Source organism: Macaca mulatta, chromosome X (genome assembly GCF_049350105.2).
Source record: "Macaca mulatta isolate MMU2019108-1 chromosome X, T2T-MMU8v2.0, whole genome shotgun sequence".
Lineage (NCBI taxonomy): Eukaryota > Metazoa > Chordata > Mammalia > Primates > Cercopithecidae > Macaca > Macaca mulatta.
In genome coordinates this window covers 104,383,180-104,400,469 of record NC_133426.1, presented here as the reverse complement: position 1 = coordinate 104,400,469, position 17,290 = coordinate 104,383,180, and the positions used below count along the sequence as shown (strand labels likewise).

At 39.5% G+C, this 17,290-nt stretch overlaps 1 protein-coding gene across 5 annotated transcripts in view; it reads right to left on the bottom strand.

The window, feature by feature from the left end:
- The window catches only part of DIAPH2 (diaphanous related formin 2), a 918,351-nt gene that overhangs the window by 161,870 nt on the left and 739,191 nt on the right, over positions 1-17,290 (bottom strand). For all 5 annotated transcript variants that reach the window (XM_077988110.1, XM_077988112.1, XM_077988113.1 and 2 more), the window contains one exon: positions 4,304-4,399. In XM_077988110.1, the coding sequence (XP_077844236.1) occupies positions 4,304-4,399 (96 nt within the window). The remainder of the gene's footprint in view (positions 1-4,303; positions 4,400-17,290) is intronic.

The window sequence follows — 17,290 nt, the reverse complement described above, 5'->3', positions numbered from 1 at the left end:
TTACCTCTATACTTCTATACTATATATATCCTATTTTCTTACTGTACTGTTTGCCATTGTTGAAAAATGCTTTGAACTTTCTTGCCTCTGTTTTTCGTAATGACATTTCTTTTGACTAAAATGCCCACTATCCCCAACTCCAGCTCTCACTGTTGGAATCCCAACCCATCCTTCAGTCTTTTCCTCCATGATTATTTTTCTGATATATCTGATAATGCATGCTAGTCCCATCCTCTGAAGTCACGAAGTATGTTATTAACACCTCTTGTATGATACTTACTATCTTCTGCCTTACTTATTCTGTATTCTTTCTGTGCTTCTTATGGTTCCTATAATACACAGGGTCTTATAATTAAAGGAAATCTTATCTTAATTATTTCTACATCTTCCCTCGTCATGTATAGCATAGTATCTTTTACACAGCAGATGTACAATAAATGAATATTTAGGGGCTCATTTCCTAATCTCTGATTTTGACACCAGCAAAGCTTGTGATCTGGGTTAATATTCAGCTAGTATGCACCAGTACAACCAGCGTCACTATTTATCACCTGTGTACATTTCAACTATTTGGGGGCTGTGATACACCAGTTAATATTTTCTTTTTTCTTTTTTTTGAGTCAGGGTCTGGCTCTGTCATCCAGGCTGGAATGCAGTGGCATGATCTCTACTCACTGCAACGTCTGCCTACCGGGCTCAAGCAATCCTCCCACTCAGCCTCCTGAGTAGCTGGGACTACAGATGATCTTCTCACCTCGGCCTCCCAAAGTGCTGGGATTGTAGGCGTGAGCCACCATGCCCAGCCTTTTTGTTTGTTTCTTATTTAAAAAATTTTTTTCAATTATCATTACCGATATGATAGTCTGCCTTGAAATGTCTTTTGGTACTTAACTGAAACAGCACATTCTGCTGAATGGGCTGGAGGCAATATTTGGAAGCTCCTTCTGAGTTACTAAACATGGTAGGTCTTGGGTAGGGGGCACAGGCTCAGAGTGGGCGATTTATAATTTAGGCAACTAATCATACCATTTATTAACATTTTGATTTTCTAATGAAGAATACAGACTATCACCTTATTTTGTTTACATATAAAATTAAAAACATTACAATTAGATGGCTGGGCACGGTGGCTCACACCTGTACTCCCAGCACTTTGGGAGGCCCGGGTGGGCAAATCACCTGAGGTCAGGAGTTTGAGACCAGCCTAGGCAATAGGGCGAAACCCCATCTCTACTAAAAATACAACAGTTTGGCTGGGCATGGGTGGCTCATGCATGTAATCCCAGCACTTTGGGAGGCCGAGGTGGGTGGATCACGAGTCAGGAGTTTGAGGCCAGCTGGGCCAACCTGGCGAAACACCATCTCTACTAAAAATACAAAAACTAGTTAGGCGTGGTGGCAGGCACCTGTAGTCCCAGCTACTCGGGAGGCTGAGGCAGCAGAATCACTTGAACCCAGGAGGTGGAGGCTGCAGTGAGCCGAGATCATGCTACTGCACTGCAGCCTGGGTGACAGAGAGAGACTCTGTCTCAAAATATAAACATGAAAAAAAAGAAGAAGAAGAAAATATAAATACAACAATTAGCTGGGCATGGTGGTACGTTCCTGTAATCCCAGATACTGGGGAGGCTGAGGCATGAGAATCTCTTGAACTCGGGAGGTGGAGGTTGCAGTGGGCCGAGATCGCGCCACTGTACTCCAGCCTGGGCAACAGGGCAAGACTCCATCTCAAAAAATAATAATAAATAAATAATAAATAAAAAGATTACAATTAGAAACACAATGGTAGAGCTCTGTATTTTACATAACAGTAATTCCCATCTATAAGTGATGGTAATGAAAATGGCAAGCAGAGCAGTAAGAACATCTTTGCTGATTGTGGTTGACTCTGATTTTAGAGTTTTTTTGGATTTTCCTTTTATTTTACTTTACTTGGGGGAAAATAGCCTTCTTTATACTTTGGCTTTTCTGCTTTTATCTCATCATACTGAAGTGGAGGTTGTTGGAAAAGATCAAGGATGTCAGTGTTGAACAGGGAAAGTGTAACAATACCAAGTCAATGGGATCCTGGAAAGGAAACAAATCAGGTGCCCAAGAAAGTAAAAATAACAGGGGACTAGCAGGAAAAGATGATCTAGCTAGGAAGGGCTGAGGCAAGGAGGAAATCTGTAAAGTCCCTGGTTCCGCTTCTTCTAGAAAGAGGCAGACAGAGTTTTTTGGCAGACTTGTAAACTCTGTGCCTTCTGTCCCCTCTCCCTCACTTCCAGCTTTTCTACTGATAACCAAGGTGCTTTCCCAACCACTGCCACTGCCTGCCTTGGAGTTTCGTTTTACCTCTGGACATTTGCTTTGGCTGCTGCCACTTGGAACAACTGCCACAGCTAAATGGAGTGATATTTTTAACCCTATGTGTTCATGGAGGCACTCCAGCTACAATCCACAGGAAATCCCAATTTAGATTACTTGGAATCAGTACTATAAAATTATGCAGTTTGTGAATATATTCTTGGTGTTTCACAGTTGACAACACTATATTCCCTTGAGTACCAAACTCACAGAAACCCCATGGAATGATCTCTCTCTCCAAGTACAGTTTTTCTAGAATCAGTATGAGGTGTGAGACTAATCAGACAAGGGCTTTAGCAAATGTGCATTTTTAAAATAAACAGCCTAGAAAAATTATGGCAGTTCTTTTATGGCCCAGAATAACATGTTTTTACTTATCAGCTGCTTAACAGAGAAATGAATTGATACAAAAATTATTTCAGTTCACCTTTCACTGACTACTATTGATCTGATAGTTCCAGAAAGAGCAGTGAAGGTTTTTATTTTCCTTAGAGGTAGTAGGGGCTTCTGATGGCATGGTAGAACATTCTCATTTACAGACAAAGGCTGCGGATAAGTGGAATGGCTGCCTCATAGTTATAGGTGAGTAGTGCTCCTGGTATTCTGCCATGCAGCATTACCTTAAAAATGAATATGAACTTATAAATACAGATTTCCATTCTTTTTTTCCTCCAGTCTTCCACCCTTTTTGTAGGCCATCTACGATGCATTCATACACATAAAAGTAGTCTTATACTCCAACCAAAACACTTCCTTCCTCTCAATCAAATCTTATCTTTAGGCTAGTCTCTCAGGGATCATCCATAAATAGCAGGGGCAGAATGTTACCCAATATCCACCAGGATTCACCCAAATGTGAAAAAGATGAATATAACTTATATTGTCTTCTGCCATCAAGGTCACCACTGCCAAAAGCTTTCCTGGACAACTATGTTCTGGGCCCCATTTCTCTCACTCGTTTGTTGCAGTACAATGGTTTTAAGAGCTACCAATTTCCATTCAATGACACATGGTAACTTCCAGTCCAAATACAGAATATTTTTGGAATTACAGGCTATTTAAGGCAAATCTTATTAATCTAAATGAAGTAGAGTTTACATATTTACTATTAATTTTCCATTTTTCATTTACTTCTCCATATAACTTTACAGCCCATGAAGAGGAGTCTTAAAACCAACATACCTAATTTCTTTCTTTACTTCAAGAAAGATACGAACTAAAAATAGAAAACCTTACTGAGAGGAGGCAGACAGTTCAGCCTACTTGGATTATCCTTAGAGGAGCTATTACATTATTTACTTCTTTCATAGGATATGAACAGAGAAAGTGGACAACTTTCTAGTTCACTTAGGTGAGGGAGGTTGTTTTACTTCTTTTATGTTTTTTCTTCCCCTGAGATCTATTTTCATAGTGTGGTTTTAACTGTTACTAATCAAATACAAAAACAAAAACTTGGGGATTTGAGGGGATCTTGGATTATCTGTGCCTCTCCTCCCTTTATTAACATAGATCACAGAGAACAGACTGAGCTGCAAAACCAAAACTGTCTCTAGAAGCAAACATTGTCTCAGTTTCCTTACCTGTGAATAGCTAATGTGATATCCTTAGGGTCAATTACTTTTAATGATTTAATTACATTTATGGTTTTAAACTACTTTCCACCTAAACCACATGCTCATAAAATAACAATTAAAATATTTAATATTAAACACAGTGGGAGTCCTGGTTTCCGATTTTTGCTGTAAAGTCTACAGTTATTTGAAGATACATTTACCAAGTTGAAACTTGCAATCATGTAGATGCCTGCTGAGATTTCACACATGAGCTGAGATCAACTGTTAAAAAAAGTCTTCATGAAGAAGTATTTTTATTTTCCTTATTTTTTTTTTTTTGGTGTTGCTACTTTGCTCTGAACATTCATATTTTACAATACTATGTGAGGTGGAACGTGTTTTACCTGGATTCCTTGGAATCCTCTTTCGTCGGTCTCTGAATGCTGCACCTGATTGTAGGGCTTCCAGAAGATTATCCATCACGCCAGTCTCATCACCCTCTGGTGAAAGGGAGAAATCAGAATTAATCTTGGAGCAATTAAAGTTAAACTACAGGAAAATAAAGGGAAAAACTCCTGTCAGATTTACATAATATCCCTAAATTAAAGACATATATCTGTTTTAACATAATGGATCCTGTCAGTTTCTGGCACCACAGACTACTTTGCTTATTATGCACCATTAAGCAAAATTCATGCCAATCCCACTGTTCTCTCAACTTAAAGACCTTGTCTTTTGTATTATTGATGACACGCTCAGTATGCAAATAAACAGTAGCTGATCAGCTACTGCTGCCTTCCTGTTAAGATTCTTATAAGATATTCCTAAGCAAGAAACCACTGACCCAGCTTAATGCAATCAATGTGCAGGGCGTGATTTGATGAAGCAGAGTTACACAAGGTTAAATACTGATTGTATTAATACTTTCGGCATTCAACCATCATCTGCGATTATCTTAGAAAACACTATTTGCAAAACACATTTGCATTCAATTCTTACCTAATCCATATCCTTTACCATTTTGAGATGCTGACACCGTATAAAGAAAAGGTGACCACATTATCTGAAAGGCCACATTTTAACTTTTAGAGACATCAGCCAGAGTCCCACTTCCTTTTTAGAATGCTGTTGTGTGTCTACACTTTTCCTGTGGGAAAGAACTGTTAAGGAGCCATGAGTGGGATGCTCAGAAGATGCTCGTGGAAATTCCTAACAGAAACAGCATTTAAAACATTTTACCCTCCTCCTATGTTTGACAACTCTGGCCATGAAAAACACCTCTAAAATTTGTTAGAGTTTGTCTCAAGGTGTCAATGGCCAGAAAGCCTCTACCACACTGTGCATAATTCCCAGTGAGCTCAGCCTGCTCTTCCTAACTGGCCTAGCTGATGAAAAGGACCCCAAATAGGTGGCTACCTTGAGGGTAGCTAAATGTGTGAGTCTGAGGTAGATGACAATTTGCAGGCAAGAGGGTTAAGAGAAGAAGGAGGGAAGAGGGAAAGGACATTATTTCTGATGCTACTCCAAAGTTAAATCTAAATCCCACTTTGTTTAAAAAATTAACTATGGGGTATGAGATCACAAATGAAAATACATTTTATTTTATTTTAGTTTAGTTTGAGACAGAGTTTTGCTCTTGTTGCCCAAGCTGGAGTGCAATGGTACGATCTCGGCTCACAACAACCTCTGCGTGTGGGGTTCAAGCGATTCTCCCGCCTCAGCCTCCCAAGTAGCTGGGATTATAGGCATGCGCCACCACACCTGGCTAGATTTTGTATTTTTAGTAGAGATGGGGTTTCTCCATGTTGATCAGGCCTTGGTCTTGAACTCCTGACTTCAGGTGATCCACCCGCCTCGGTCTCCCAAAATACCAGGATTACAGGCGTGAGCCACCGCACCCAGCTGAAAATACATTTTCTTATGGGATAACAGCAAGCTAAAATCTTTTTTGATTATGTTCTGCATTTGATTTGAGACTTCTTCAATGTTATAATAATTTATTCTTTTAAAATAAACTCTCTAGGACGGGGTATTGAATGAAAAAAAAAAATGAAGAGAAATGCTGAGGTTCTCAGGTCTAATATTTGGTGAAAACAGGAAAAATGAAGTACAGCCCATTAAGTAAACACGGAAGGGGGATAGTGTACTTGTAGCATTCATTAAGAGGTGGCGCATGGTGGCTCTTGCCTGTAATCCTAGCACTTTGGGAGGCCGAGGTGGGTGGCTCACTTGAGGTCAGGGGTTCAAGATCAGCCTGACCAACATGGTGAAACCCAGACTCTACTAAAAATATAAAAATTAGCCAGGCGTGGTGGTGGGCGCCTGTAGTCCCAGCCACTCGGGAGGCTGAGGCAAGAGAATCATTTGAACTTGAACCTGGGAGGCAGAGGTTACAGTGAGCCAAGACTGTACCGCTGCACTCCAGCCTGGGCAACAGAGTGAGATTCCATCTTCAAAAAATAAAAATCATTAAGGTTACAGACACATCTGAAGTATCACCTGCTCTTTTCAATAGGAAAAAAAAAGAAGACCTGAAGGTAGTTTGGTATGGCTAGAATGTACCTGGGAGAATTAAATCGTATGCAGTAGACACTTTACAGTTGTTAGATATTTTAATCCTCACAACACACTGGGATAAGTACTGTATGTTTTTCAACTGTGGTGGAGAGGCCCAGGTATGAACTCAGATCAGTCTGATACCAAGCCCAGTTCTCTTTGCTCAATAGCTGGCAGAAGTTGAAATGAACTAGGCATTAGTGGCCAGATGATGAAAGATGAAAATTCTACGATATGGGGCTTGAACACTATTCTATAAGTCGGTAGTATTCACTAGGTATAAAATACAGGCCATAAATGTGAACCACATAAATAATGCTAAATATTCTGGTAGTAATACTAAAAAAATTTAAAAAGGTAAAATTTTTTTTTTTTTTCTTTTTGAGCCAGAGTCTCGCTCTGTTGCCCAGGCTGGAGTGCCGTGGTGCGATCTCCGCTCACTACAACCTCCGCCTCCTGGGTTCAAGCAATTCTCCTGCCTCAGCCTCCCAAGTAGCTAGGATTACAGGCGCCTGCCACCACGCCTAGCTAATTTTTGTATTTTTAGTAGAGACAGGGTCTTACCATGTTGGCCAGGCTGGTCTCGAACTCCTGACCTCAGGTGGTCTGCCTGCCTCAGCCTCCCAAAGTACTGGGATTTCAGATGTGAGCTACCTCACCTGGCCAAATTAATTTTTAATACATTAAGTAAACATTCAGCCAAATGTATTTTCAAAATGATGTATTTTACATTCTTCTTATCAGATTAACTCTTAGAAATCTAGTACATATTTACTTCTGCACATGTCAATTCAGATTAGTTACATTTCAGGCACACAATAGCCACATGCAGATGGTGGCTACTGTACTGGGCATATCAACTATAAACAATAGGAAGTGACCTGATCAGATTTACTCTTTAGAAAGACTTGTTGGACAGCATTGTGGAGAATGACTCAGAGGATGGCAAGACAAAAGGCAGGGAAATTTTGGCCGGGCACAGTGGCTTACACCTGTAATCCCAGCACTTTGGGAGGCTGAAGCAGGAGAATCACTTGAGGTCAGCAGTTCAAGACCAGCCTGACCAACGTGGTGAAACCCCCGTCCCTACTAAAAATAAAAAAAAAAATTAGCCAGGCGTGGTGGCAGGCGCCTGTAATCCCAGCTACTTGGGAGGTTGAGACAGGAGAATCGCTTGAACCTGGGAGGCGGAGGTTGCGGTGAGCTAAGATCACGCCACTGCACTCCATCCAGCCTGGGTGACAGAGCGAGACTCCATCTCAAAAAAAAAAAAAAAAATGGCAGGGAAATTTTTAATTGCATAGCGTAATTGTCTAAATAACACATAGCCTGAACTAACCAGAGAGCAAAGTGAATGGAGGGGATGGACATTTTGAAGGCATTAATACAGTCAATAGGACTTAGCTGGCAGGAGAAGGAGGGTGAGATTAAGGAGAGGAGTTTAGATGACCAGGGATAAACAAGTATGAGAAAATGTGATCTATTTGATATGTCTAAGGAATATACAAGTAGAAATAACGAAAAAGAAGTTGGAAATGTGGGTCTGAAATGCAAGAGTGAACTCTGGGCTGGAGTTAAAGATTTGGGTGTCACTGGATGGTGGATGAGATTACCTACCCTGAAAAAGTATATTAGAAGAAGGAGAGAATAGAAGATGCAATTCCAGAGAACCTCAACTTTTAACAAAATATTTAAGAATTATTAATTGACAAGTAAAAATTTTATACATACACACACACCCAGTATATGATGTGGTTTCTTTTTTTCTTTCTTTTTTTTTTTTTTTCTGAGACAGAGTCTCCCTCTGTTGCTGAGGTTGGAGTGCAGTGGTGTAATTGAGACTCACTACAACCTCCACCTCCCGAGTTCAAGCGATTCTCCTGCCTCAGCCTCCCAAGTAGCTGGGATTCCAAGTGTGCACCACCATGCCCAGCTAATTTTTTTTTTTGTATTTTTAGTAGAAACAAGGTTTCACCATGTTGGCCAGGCTGGTCTCAAACTCCTGACCTCAAGTGATCAGCCAACCTCGGCCTCCCAAAGTGCTGGGATTACAGGCATGAGCCACCGTACCCCACCATGATGTTTTAATATACATACACATTGTGGAATGAATAAATCAAGCTATTTAACATATGTCACCATTTTTTGGTAGTCAGATACTTAAAATCTCTGAGCAATTTTTGAATACACAATATATTGTTATTAACTACAGTTACCATGATGTACAATAGATCTCTTGAGCTTATTCCTCTTGTCCAACTGAAATTTTGTGTCTTTTGACTAATGTCTTCCTAATCCCCTCCACAGAATCAGAGAAACCCAACTTTTTTTTTTTTTTTCCTGAGACGGAGTCTCGCTCTGTCGCCCAGGCTGGAGCGCAGTGGCGCAATCTCGGCTCACTGCAAGCTCCGCCTCCCGGGTTCACGCCATTCTCCTGCCTCAGCCTCCCGAGTAGCTGGGACTACAGGCGCCCACAACCGCGCCCGGCTAATTTTTTGTATTTTTAGTAGAGACGGGGTTTCACCGTGGTCTCGATCTCCTGACCTTGTGATCCGCCCGCCTCGGCCTCCCAAAGTGCTGGGATTACAGGCGTGAGCCACCGCGCCCGGCCGAAACCAAACTTTTAACAGGCAGTCAGGAGAAGCAGAATTGCAAAGAAGACAGGGAAGGAATTTTTAGAGATATGTAAGTACAAGAAGGCGAGGATGACAGCACAAGTGAAATTTTATGTATCCTTACAAAAATGATAATTATAAAGACTATGTAGAAAAGTAAATATATGCAAATTACTGAAAAAAATTTATGATTTACCTAAATAATATGCAGACATAAAAATGTATAACATTATATTGTTTTATTAAAATTATTTAATGCTATTATATTGTAATTAGATAAAAAGATGAAAAAACAAATATGACAAAAAGTTGAGAGGAGGCTGGGCACAGTGGCTCACGCCTGTAATCCCAGCACTTTGGGAGGCTGAGGTGGGAGGATCACTTGAGCTCAGGAGTTCGAGACTGGCCTGAACAACATGGTGAAACCCCATCTTTACAAAAAATACACATACAAAAAAAAATAAATAAATAGTTGGGTGTGGTGGCGTGTGCATTGTATAGTCCCAGATACTCAGGAGGCTGGGGCGGGATGGTCACTTGAGCCTGGGAGGTTGGGGCTGCAGTGAGCCATGAGCGTGTCACTGTACTCCAGTCTGGGTGACAGAGTGAGACCCTGTCTCAAAATAAATAAAGTCAAGAGGAATTAAAAATAAATACCTTTGCTTAATTTAATAGTTGCCACCTCACTGTACTTGTCAGAATATTATGCTAGATCAGTGTCTCGCAACCTTTTTTCATTATCGTCTTCCTCCCACTGGGAGTCTTTTTAGATATTTTTTCTAACGCCCCCTACTGTTAACATTTAATGCCATAGATATCTTGTACATCTGTTTATGTACTGCGGTCCTTTGGAAGGCTACAAACCATTGCAATATCTAAAATGTTTTTCCACCCACATTCCCAAGAACCAGTATTCATCCCTTTTGAGGTAATATTGTCCCTTGTGAGAATACATATGCTAAATAGTTATGCTAAAAAAAAAAAATCTTTGTAAATATCACTGATGTATTAAAGGAAAGAAATGCAGGCTTCAGTCCCCCATTACTTTTTCTTTTGCTCCATGATAAGTTTCAAAGAAGTTGAATGTTTTTTGTAAAATGTCTAAGCTTACTGAATCAAGGTTTTATGAATATAATCATGGGATTGATTATATTTCAGTTAGTCTTCCTAAAACAAAATGGGAGTCAACATGATCCTTTGAAAGAAGTTATTCTTCATTTTGAATGGATTTCAGTGAAATTTTGTATGTGATTTAATTTGAGGTTGACGGTTCACTTAGAATTTCCAAGTTCATAGAACCATTAATTCTTACTTAGATGTAATTAGTAGTGAGTAGGTTTTTTTGGCCTACGAGTTCAACTTCAAGAAAAAAAAATTGTTTATGTATTTATTTCATTAAAAAATACAAAAACTTTATTGAACACATGTGCAAAAAATGTGTTTTTTACAACGTACAATACCTATTTAACTGAGTGAAAGAATATCAAGGGAAAATTTGGTAATGCTTTTAGCTACTAAAATGATAACTTACGGGCACATCTGAGAGGTAACACTTTAGAAGAAACTTTCTAATCAGCCTGAAAGTCACAGATATCACTAAGGAGTTAGGTGGGCTGCATGCAGTCTGTGGGCTTTGCGTGAGCTACTTATCATCAGATCAAATAAAAGGCATGGGTTGTACCTTCTTTTTCATGTTTCCCACAGTATTTGTCATTTAGTTAGATGCCGAATGCCTGCTGCTTAATTTTCAGTATCAGCATTTACTTGTGTTGTGTTGTCTTAATTTTCACAAAAGGGTTTAGAGATGATACAGATTACAATTAGCACTAGGTAAATTAATTACCTCTAATACCTTTGTGCAAGCCTATTCTCTATTGCCTAGCACATACTTACAGACAATTCTCTATGGGTTTCTCACATTTCTGCACATTTTCTGAACAGAGGCACTGATGGCCTTTCTGTACTATCTTTTCAAGGATGTTTTTACAGAAAACAACCTTGGAAGACACAGTGTCTTCCTCTAGAGAAGACAGCACGTTCATTTGCTTTGCAGACAGGTTATATCTCCCTCTAGGACAAATGTCAGGCAGGTTTGTGTTCAGTCCATCATAAAAGATTTGGGTTCCCTAAGCATGGGATTCCTCAGCAATGACACAAACCCACCATGAGTGCAGCATCCACCTAGGTTTGCCTTCGCAACCCCGGTCTAGGTTTGCTTTCCAACTCTGGGAGTTGGAGGGCAGAGGAAAACAATGTGAACGTGAAGCTCATATTGCTTGCTGTATCATGAATAACAGAGTTATGTGTCTCTGACCCAGGAGTCTTGTGTATTCTGCCGGCATCGCTGACACTGCAGCCAGCTAACTTGTTGGCATGCAAGTAGGGCAAAATATCTGACTCTTCATAGTTTTTGAAACTACTCTGTGCTCTCCTTCCTTTTTATCAAACATTATTAATTAGAATAGCCCTTACACCTCTAGGAACTCAAGCACCAAGTGCCCTGGACTCTCTCATTCCCTAAGACCCTATTCCAGTTTATCACACCTTGAAAATTACTAAAGTAAAGCCAATATTATAAAAATCATTCCTTAAAATCTTAACAACCCAGGCATAATGGTTTTAATTCACTGTTATAGCCTCCTTGAATTCTCGATTGTATATTTAAAGTTTTCTGCAAAAGTTGAGCTGCTCAAAGTTGAAAAAAGTTGCTATGAACCAATCACTGTTAAATGATCCCATAGAAGCAAAAGGCTTCTTACTGAAAGTAGAACCCTTCCATGTGAGATAATACTTGCACATATGAAATCATTTTAAAAAACAAAACTATGCTTTCTGTGGGCTTGAGGAGTTGGGGAAGATTTCATGGAAGAAATGGGACTTAAGTCTCTGAAAACATTACATTTCTAGAGCACTTTAGGCATTATAATTTCATGTAAAAGACACAAAAACAGATTTAAAAAAAAACAAAAACAGACCATACTGGTTCACAGATAAATCTAAATATCTGAACTCCTAGTGCACATACATGTGCACTCTGTGTGTGTACGTGTGTGTGTGTAAATTTACAAATGTTGAAATGGAAAGATACTAATTTTACAGTTTGAAGAGTCTTGAAAAATGCATACATCCATGTAACTACCACCACAATCATGATATTGAACATTTCCATCTCGCCAGAAAATTCTCTTTTGCCCCTACCACTCAGATGAAACATATGTCTGAATATCTATCATCATATATTAGTTTTGCCTATTCATAGCACATAATTTTAAGGGGGTAAAAAGAGTTGAGGCCATTTTGAATCAGTATAGCCACCTGAAATAAAATATGGATGGTATCCATGATAAAGCATGAGAGGAGAAATAGAGATGAAAGATACAGGAGTTACAGTTGGATAGGTAAGATCAGAGCAAAGTTCTAAAGGAGCTTGGATATCATTTTAAGAAACTTGAATGTGCTTCAATGGACTCTAAAAACCTACTGATTGATCTTCAACAGGACAGCGATGTGACACAGGTGGCATTTAAGATTAGCCTCACGGTAGTATGCGAAATGGACCAGATTGGGAGAGAAATCAATTATGTGACAAATACAATTTAATTTGCAGTGACAAATATTATTCTGCATAGAACTCTAGGCAAAGTCGGATGGTCAGTTTGGTCATTATTGGTAAAAGAATAAATAGAAATGTAGAATTGTTTTGTGAGCAAGGTCATCAGCAGTAGTAAATGGAAGTTGACAGCATAAGAAGGCGATGACAAGTGGAGCGCAAGAAAAACTAGTGCTAGATTCAATCTTTTTCACAGTATCTATCATGGTCCAGATTAAGAACGTGCTGCAAGATATACAGATTTGTAGATAATGCAAAATTGGAAGACTGCTCATTTATTAAAGAAGAGGAAAACAAAAACTCCGTCTCTGAGATCTAACAAACATGATGGCCCAGGGCTGACAAATAACTTAGAATTTAACATGAAACAATAGGAGATAATAAAGACTAAGTAAAAGGTTACCACGATATGGTGAAAATAACACATTGCTCTGCAAGACCTTAATATCTATCAGTAAGAGTAATAGTAAAACCATAAATGAGTCAGAAATTAGAGAAATCAAACCATTTGGCAAAGCACTGTGTCAATAGTCATCATAAAAGCCTAAGCAACTTATATTTCAGTCCACAAGCACCTAGAAAGCCTCTAGCCGACAGGAGGTTTTTGTTAGTTTGTGGTTTAATTGGAAGTGAGTGAAGAATGGAGTTAATGGTGACTTGGAAAATCAACAGATGGTAACTAAGATAATAGTCTATGAAGTTATTTACAGCCAGAAAGTGTTTAACAAAATCAAGATATTCCAAAGAGATTAGAAGAGGGCATAAATAGAAAGTATAAAGTTCTATGGAAAATAATGAAGGCAGATGCTCTTATTCAAAAGAAGAAAACTTTCAAGACGGAAAAGAGGACACAGGAGCTTAGAAGAAATTACCAGAATCCACAGGATGAGCTAGGGGCAGTATAGTAATTACATTATGCAGTAGTTGAAAGTTTGTAAAACAAAACAGAAAAACATTACATTCCCAGGTTGAGGCCTTCCACAGTGGTATCCACCAAAAAGAAAATTAATCTCAGAGCAATTAAAGTTAAAACCATAGGGGAATATGTCGGTTAGAGAGTTCATTCATTCTATTATCTCATCTCCTTGCCAGAACGGGTAATTAACAGTTTCCTATAGTGAGGTAAATCACCAAATCCCAGATAAACTTCATAGTGAATACTACTCTTCCTAAATACTTTTAAAATTAATGTTTTAGATACATTTTGTCATGGAATAAATACTGTATGAGGGGTCATAAGTGGATATTATACCCCAAACTGATAAATGATGAAGGATGGATGAAGCAATTTCTCCCAAAATGTCTACATGGTAGGTGTTACCTAAAAGTTTGTTAGGGGAATTGAATCGGTGAGTTAACTTTCTCTAATGTATGTATATCTTAAAGATAAGCTTGTTATTTCTAATGGTAGAGTTTCAATGAAGAAAATTTCAGCCAAAAGCACCTTTTGACACTTTGCAAAAGAGAGTTTGATAACAAATGGTGGTTAAAAAAAAGTTTATGTGTATTCATTTTTTCCCAGCTACCTATATGCTAGAAGATTGAGAGATGAAAATTACACATTCTATAAATAAACAAGCACCCAATAAACCTGAAGGTTAACATTTACCAGAAAAACCACTGTTTATGCCTCTGGAAAAAAAAACTCACATTCGATATTTTAAATAATTAATATTTCAAAGAGACCTTTGAAATACTCTGTGTGTCTTATCGGAATCAATCATTTACTAAGGGCATGGAAGGCTTGTGAAGGGAAAAGTAAGCAAAAAACAAACTTTGAAAAAGAACAAACCTAACTCAATTCAAAACCACGTACCAAAGTAATCTGAGTTTAATCTCTGAAAAGATAAAACAAAGATGTTTTTGGAGGTAGGAATATTAATAATACCTACCATTTATTGAATGCTTACTATATGGCAGGCAGTGTTCGAAGAGATTTATATTGAAATTTCCACACCAACCTATTTTATTGGCCAGGTAAAGAAACTGAGGGTAATTTGGGTGAATTAACTTGTTCAAGGTCACACAGTTGTGAAGTGACAGAACCAGCATTAGGACCCTGAGATGCCTTGAGTAGAAGAAGTCAGACTACATTTCTTGTGATTGAATCCAGCCTACCGGCTGTTTTTTTTTTTTTTTTTTTTGAGACGGAGTCTCGCTCTGTCGCCCGGGCTGGAGTGCAGTGGCCGGATCTCAGCTCACTGCAAGCTCCGCCTCCCGGGTTTATGCCATTCTCCTGCCTCAGCCTCCTGAGTAGCTGGGACTACGGGCGCCCGCCACCTCGCCCGGCTAGTTTTTTGTATTTTTCAGTGGAGACGGGGTTTCACCATGTTAGGCCATGTTGGGATGGTCTCGATCTCCTGACCTCGTGATCCGCCCGTCTCGGCCTCCCAAAGTGCTGGGATTACAGGCTTGAGCCACCGCGCCCGGCCTACCGGCTGTTTTTTAACAGCCGACGTGCTAAGGATGATTTTCACATTTTAAAAAGAATAATATTTTGTGCTACATAACAATTTCACAAAATTCAAATTTTAGTCCCTATGTTTACAGAAACACAGACAAGATCATTCATTATGTTTTGCTTATAGCTGTGTTAATGCCACAGCAGCAGAGTTGAGTCGTTGCAATAAGAGACCTTATGGCCCACAATGCCTAAAATATTTACTCCGTGGCCCTTTACAGAAAATGTTTGCCAACTCCTGCTCTAGAGCATATACCGCCAACGACAAAACCATGCTAATTGCTGGGTGTGGTGGTGCGCACCTGTAGCCTCCACTACTCAGGAGGTCGAAGTGGGAGGATCTCTTGAGTTTAAGAGTTCAAGGCCAGTGTGGGTCAACATAGTGAGATGCTGTGTCTTTAAAAAAAAAAAAAATCATGCTAGGTGCAGATATGTGTGGATCTCACAATCTGCTTTTGAGGTGCTGAAGGACCTTGGCAAGGGCCAGCCACATCAGTAAAACAAGGCCTCATCACAGGTGGAAGACAGGAAAGAACATCAGCATTCAATATAAGTCTACTTGCAATTGAACTGCTTCCACTTGGAGAGCCAAAGCCAAGAATGACACAAGATAATGAAGCAACAATTACACATTCATTTCTTTCTGAATTTACATTTTAGAGCCCATAAAGTCCAATTCCCAAAGAACAGTTACAAAAAAGAGAAGAGAGGTTTTTCAAAAGCCAGGGGGAAATCTGCTTTTCAAGTTTTGCTTTGCTGTCTGAGACTACCTCTGAATAACACTGAATAAATTCAGCTTCTCTACAAAAGACCTAGCTCCTTACTTATGGACTTCAACTAGATTGCCACCTAAGAATATAACACCATAAAATATAGTTAACCATCTTCATAAGACACAGAAACACAAGCCCAGTCAGGAAGGGGAGAGGGAAAGGAATCATTTTGGCTTCCAGAGCACCATCATGAGGTCAAATATGTATCTGTGTCTTCTTCAGTGCCAAGCACAGGCACAAAGCAAGTGTGGGATGGAAGCAGCTTTTCAAGAACTGTCCTCATGAGAGTGCAGTCAGATAACTGTAACAAAAGTGACACATGAGAACAGTAATGGCAGCCCACTGAGTATAAAAATGTGGCAAATGAGGGAACTGGAACTCTTAATTTGCTGATACTTGGAGTGCAGGGAATGAGTTGACAAATTCATCATTTGGTAATTCAACTTTTGAATCCTAGTATTCTTCTTTTCTCATTATCAAATTAAATAACGAATCAATTCCCCTGCCAACTTCTTGCATAACTGCAGGAAGGCAAAACAGTAGTCCCTACCTTATCCACAGTTTCAATTTCCATGGCTTCAGTTACCCATAGTCAACTATGGTCTGAAAAGATTCCATGGAAAATTCCAGAAACAAACAATTCATACATTTTAAATTGCATGCTTTTCTGAGTAGCACGGTGCCCTTTGTTCAGTGTCTCCTTGCTACAGATGCTCCTTGCCCAGGAGTCAGTTAGCAGCTATCTCAGTGATCAGATAACTGTCGTGGTATCACGGTAGTTGTTTTCAAGTAACCCCTATTTTACTGAATTGTTTTATTTCATTATTGTTGTTGCTAATCACTTACTGTGCCTAATTTATAAATTAAACTTTATCATAGGTATGTACGTATAGGGAAAAAAACAAAACATTGTATATAGGGTTCAGGCATCCACTGGGGCTGGGGGGATGGGGGGGCTGGGTCTTGGAGTGTATTCTTCTCAGATAAGTGGGGGCTACTATAACAACTTTATTCTATTTTTTGCACAGGAACTGAACTGTTTATTTTTATTTATTATTTTTTTGAGACACAGTCCTGCTCTGTCACCCAGGCTGGAGTGCAGTCACGCAACCTCTGCTCACTATGGCCTGAGCCTCCTGCGTTCAAGTGATTCTCCTGCCTCAGCCTCCCAAGTAGCTGGGATTACAGGCATGTGACACCATGTCCAGGCTAATTTTTATATTTTTTAGCAGAGATGGGGTTTTGCCATGTTGGTCAAGCTGGTCTCAAGGAACTCCTGACCTCAGGTGATCCGGTGTTCATTATTTTTAAAGTACAATAAATCTCGTGCGCGCGCGCGCGCGTGTGTGTGTGTGTATGTCTGATCAGCTTATTTT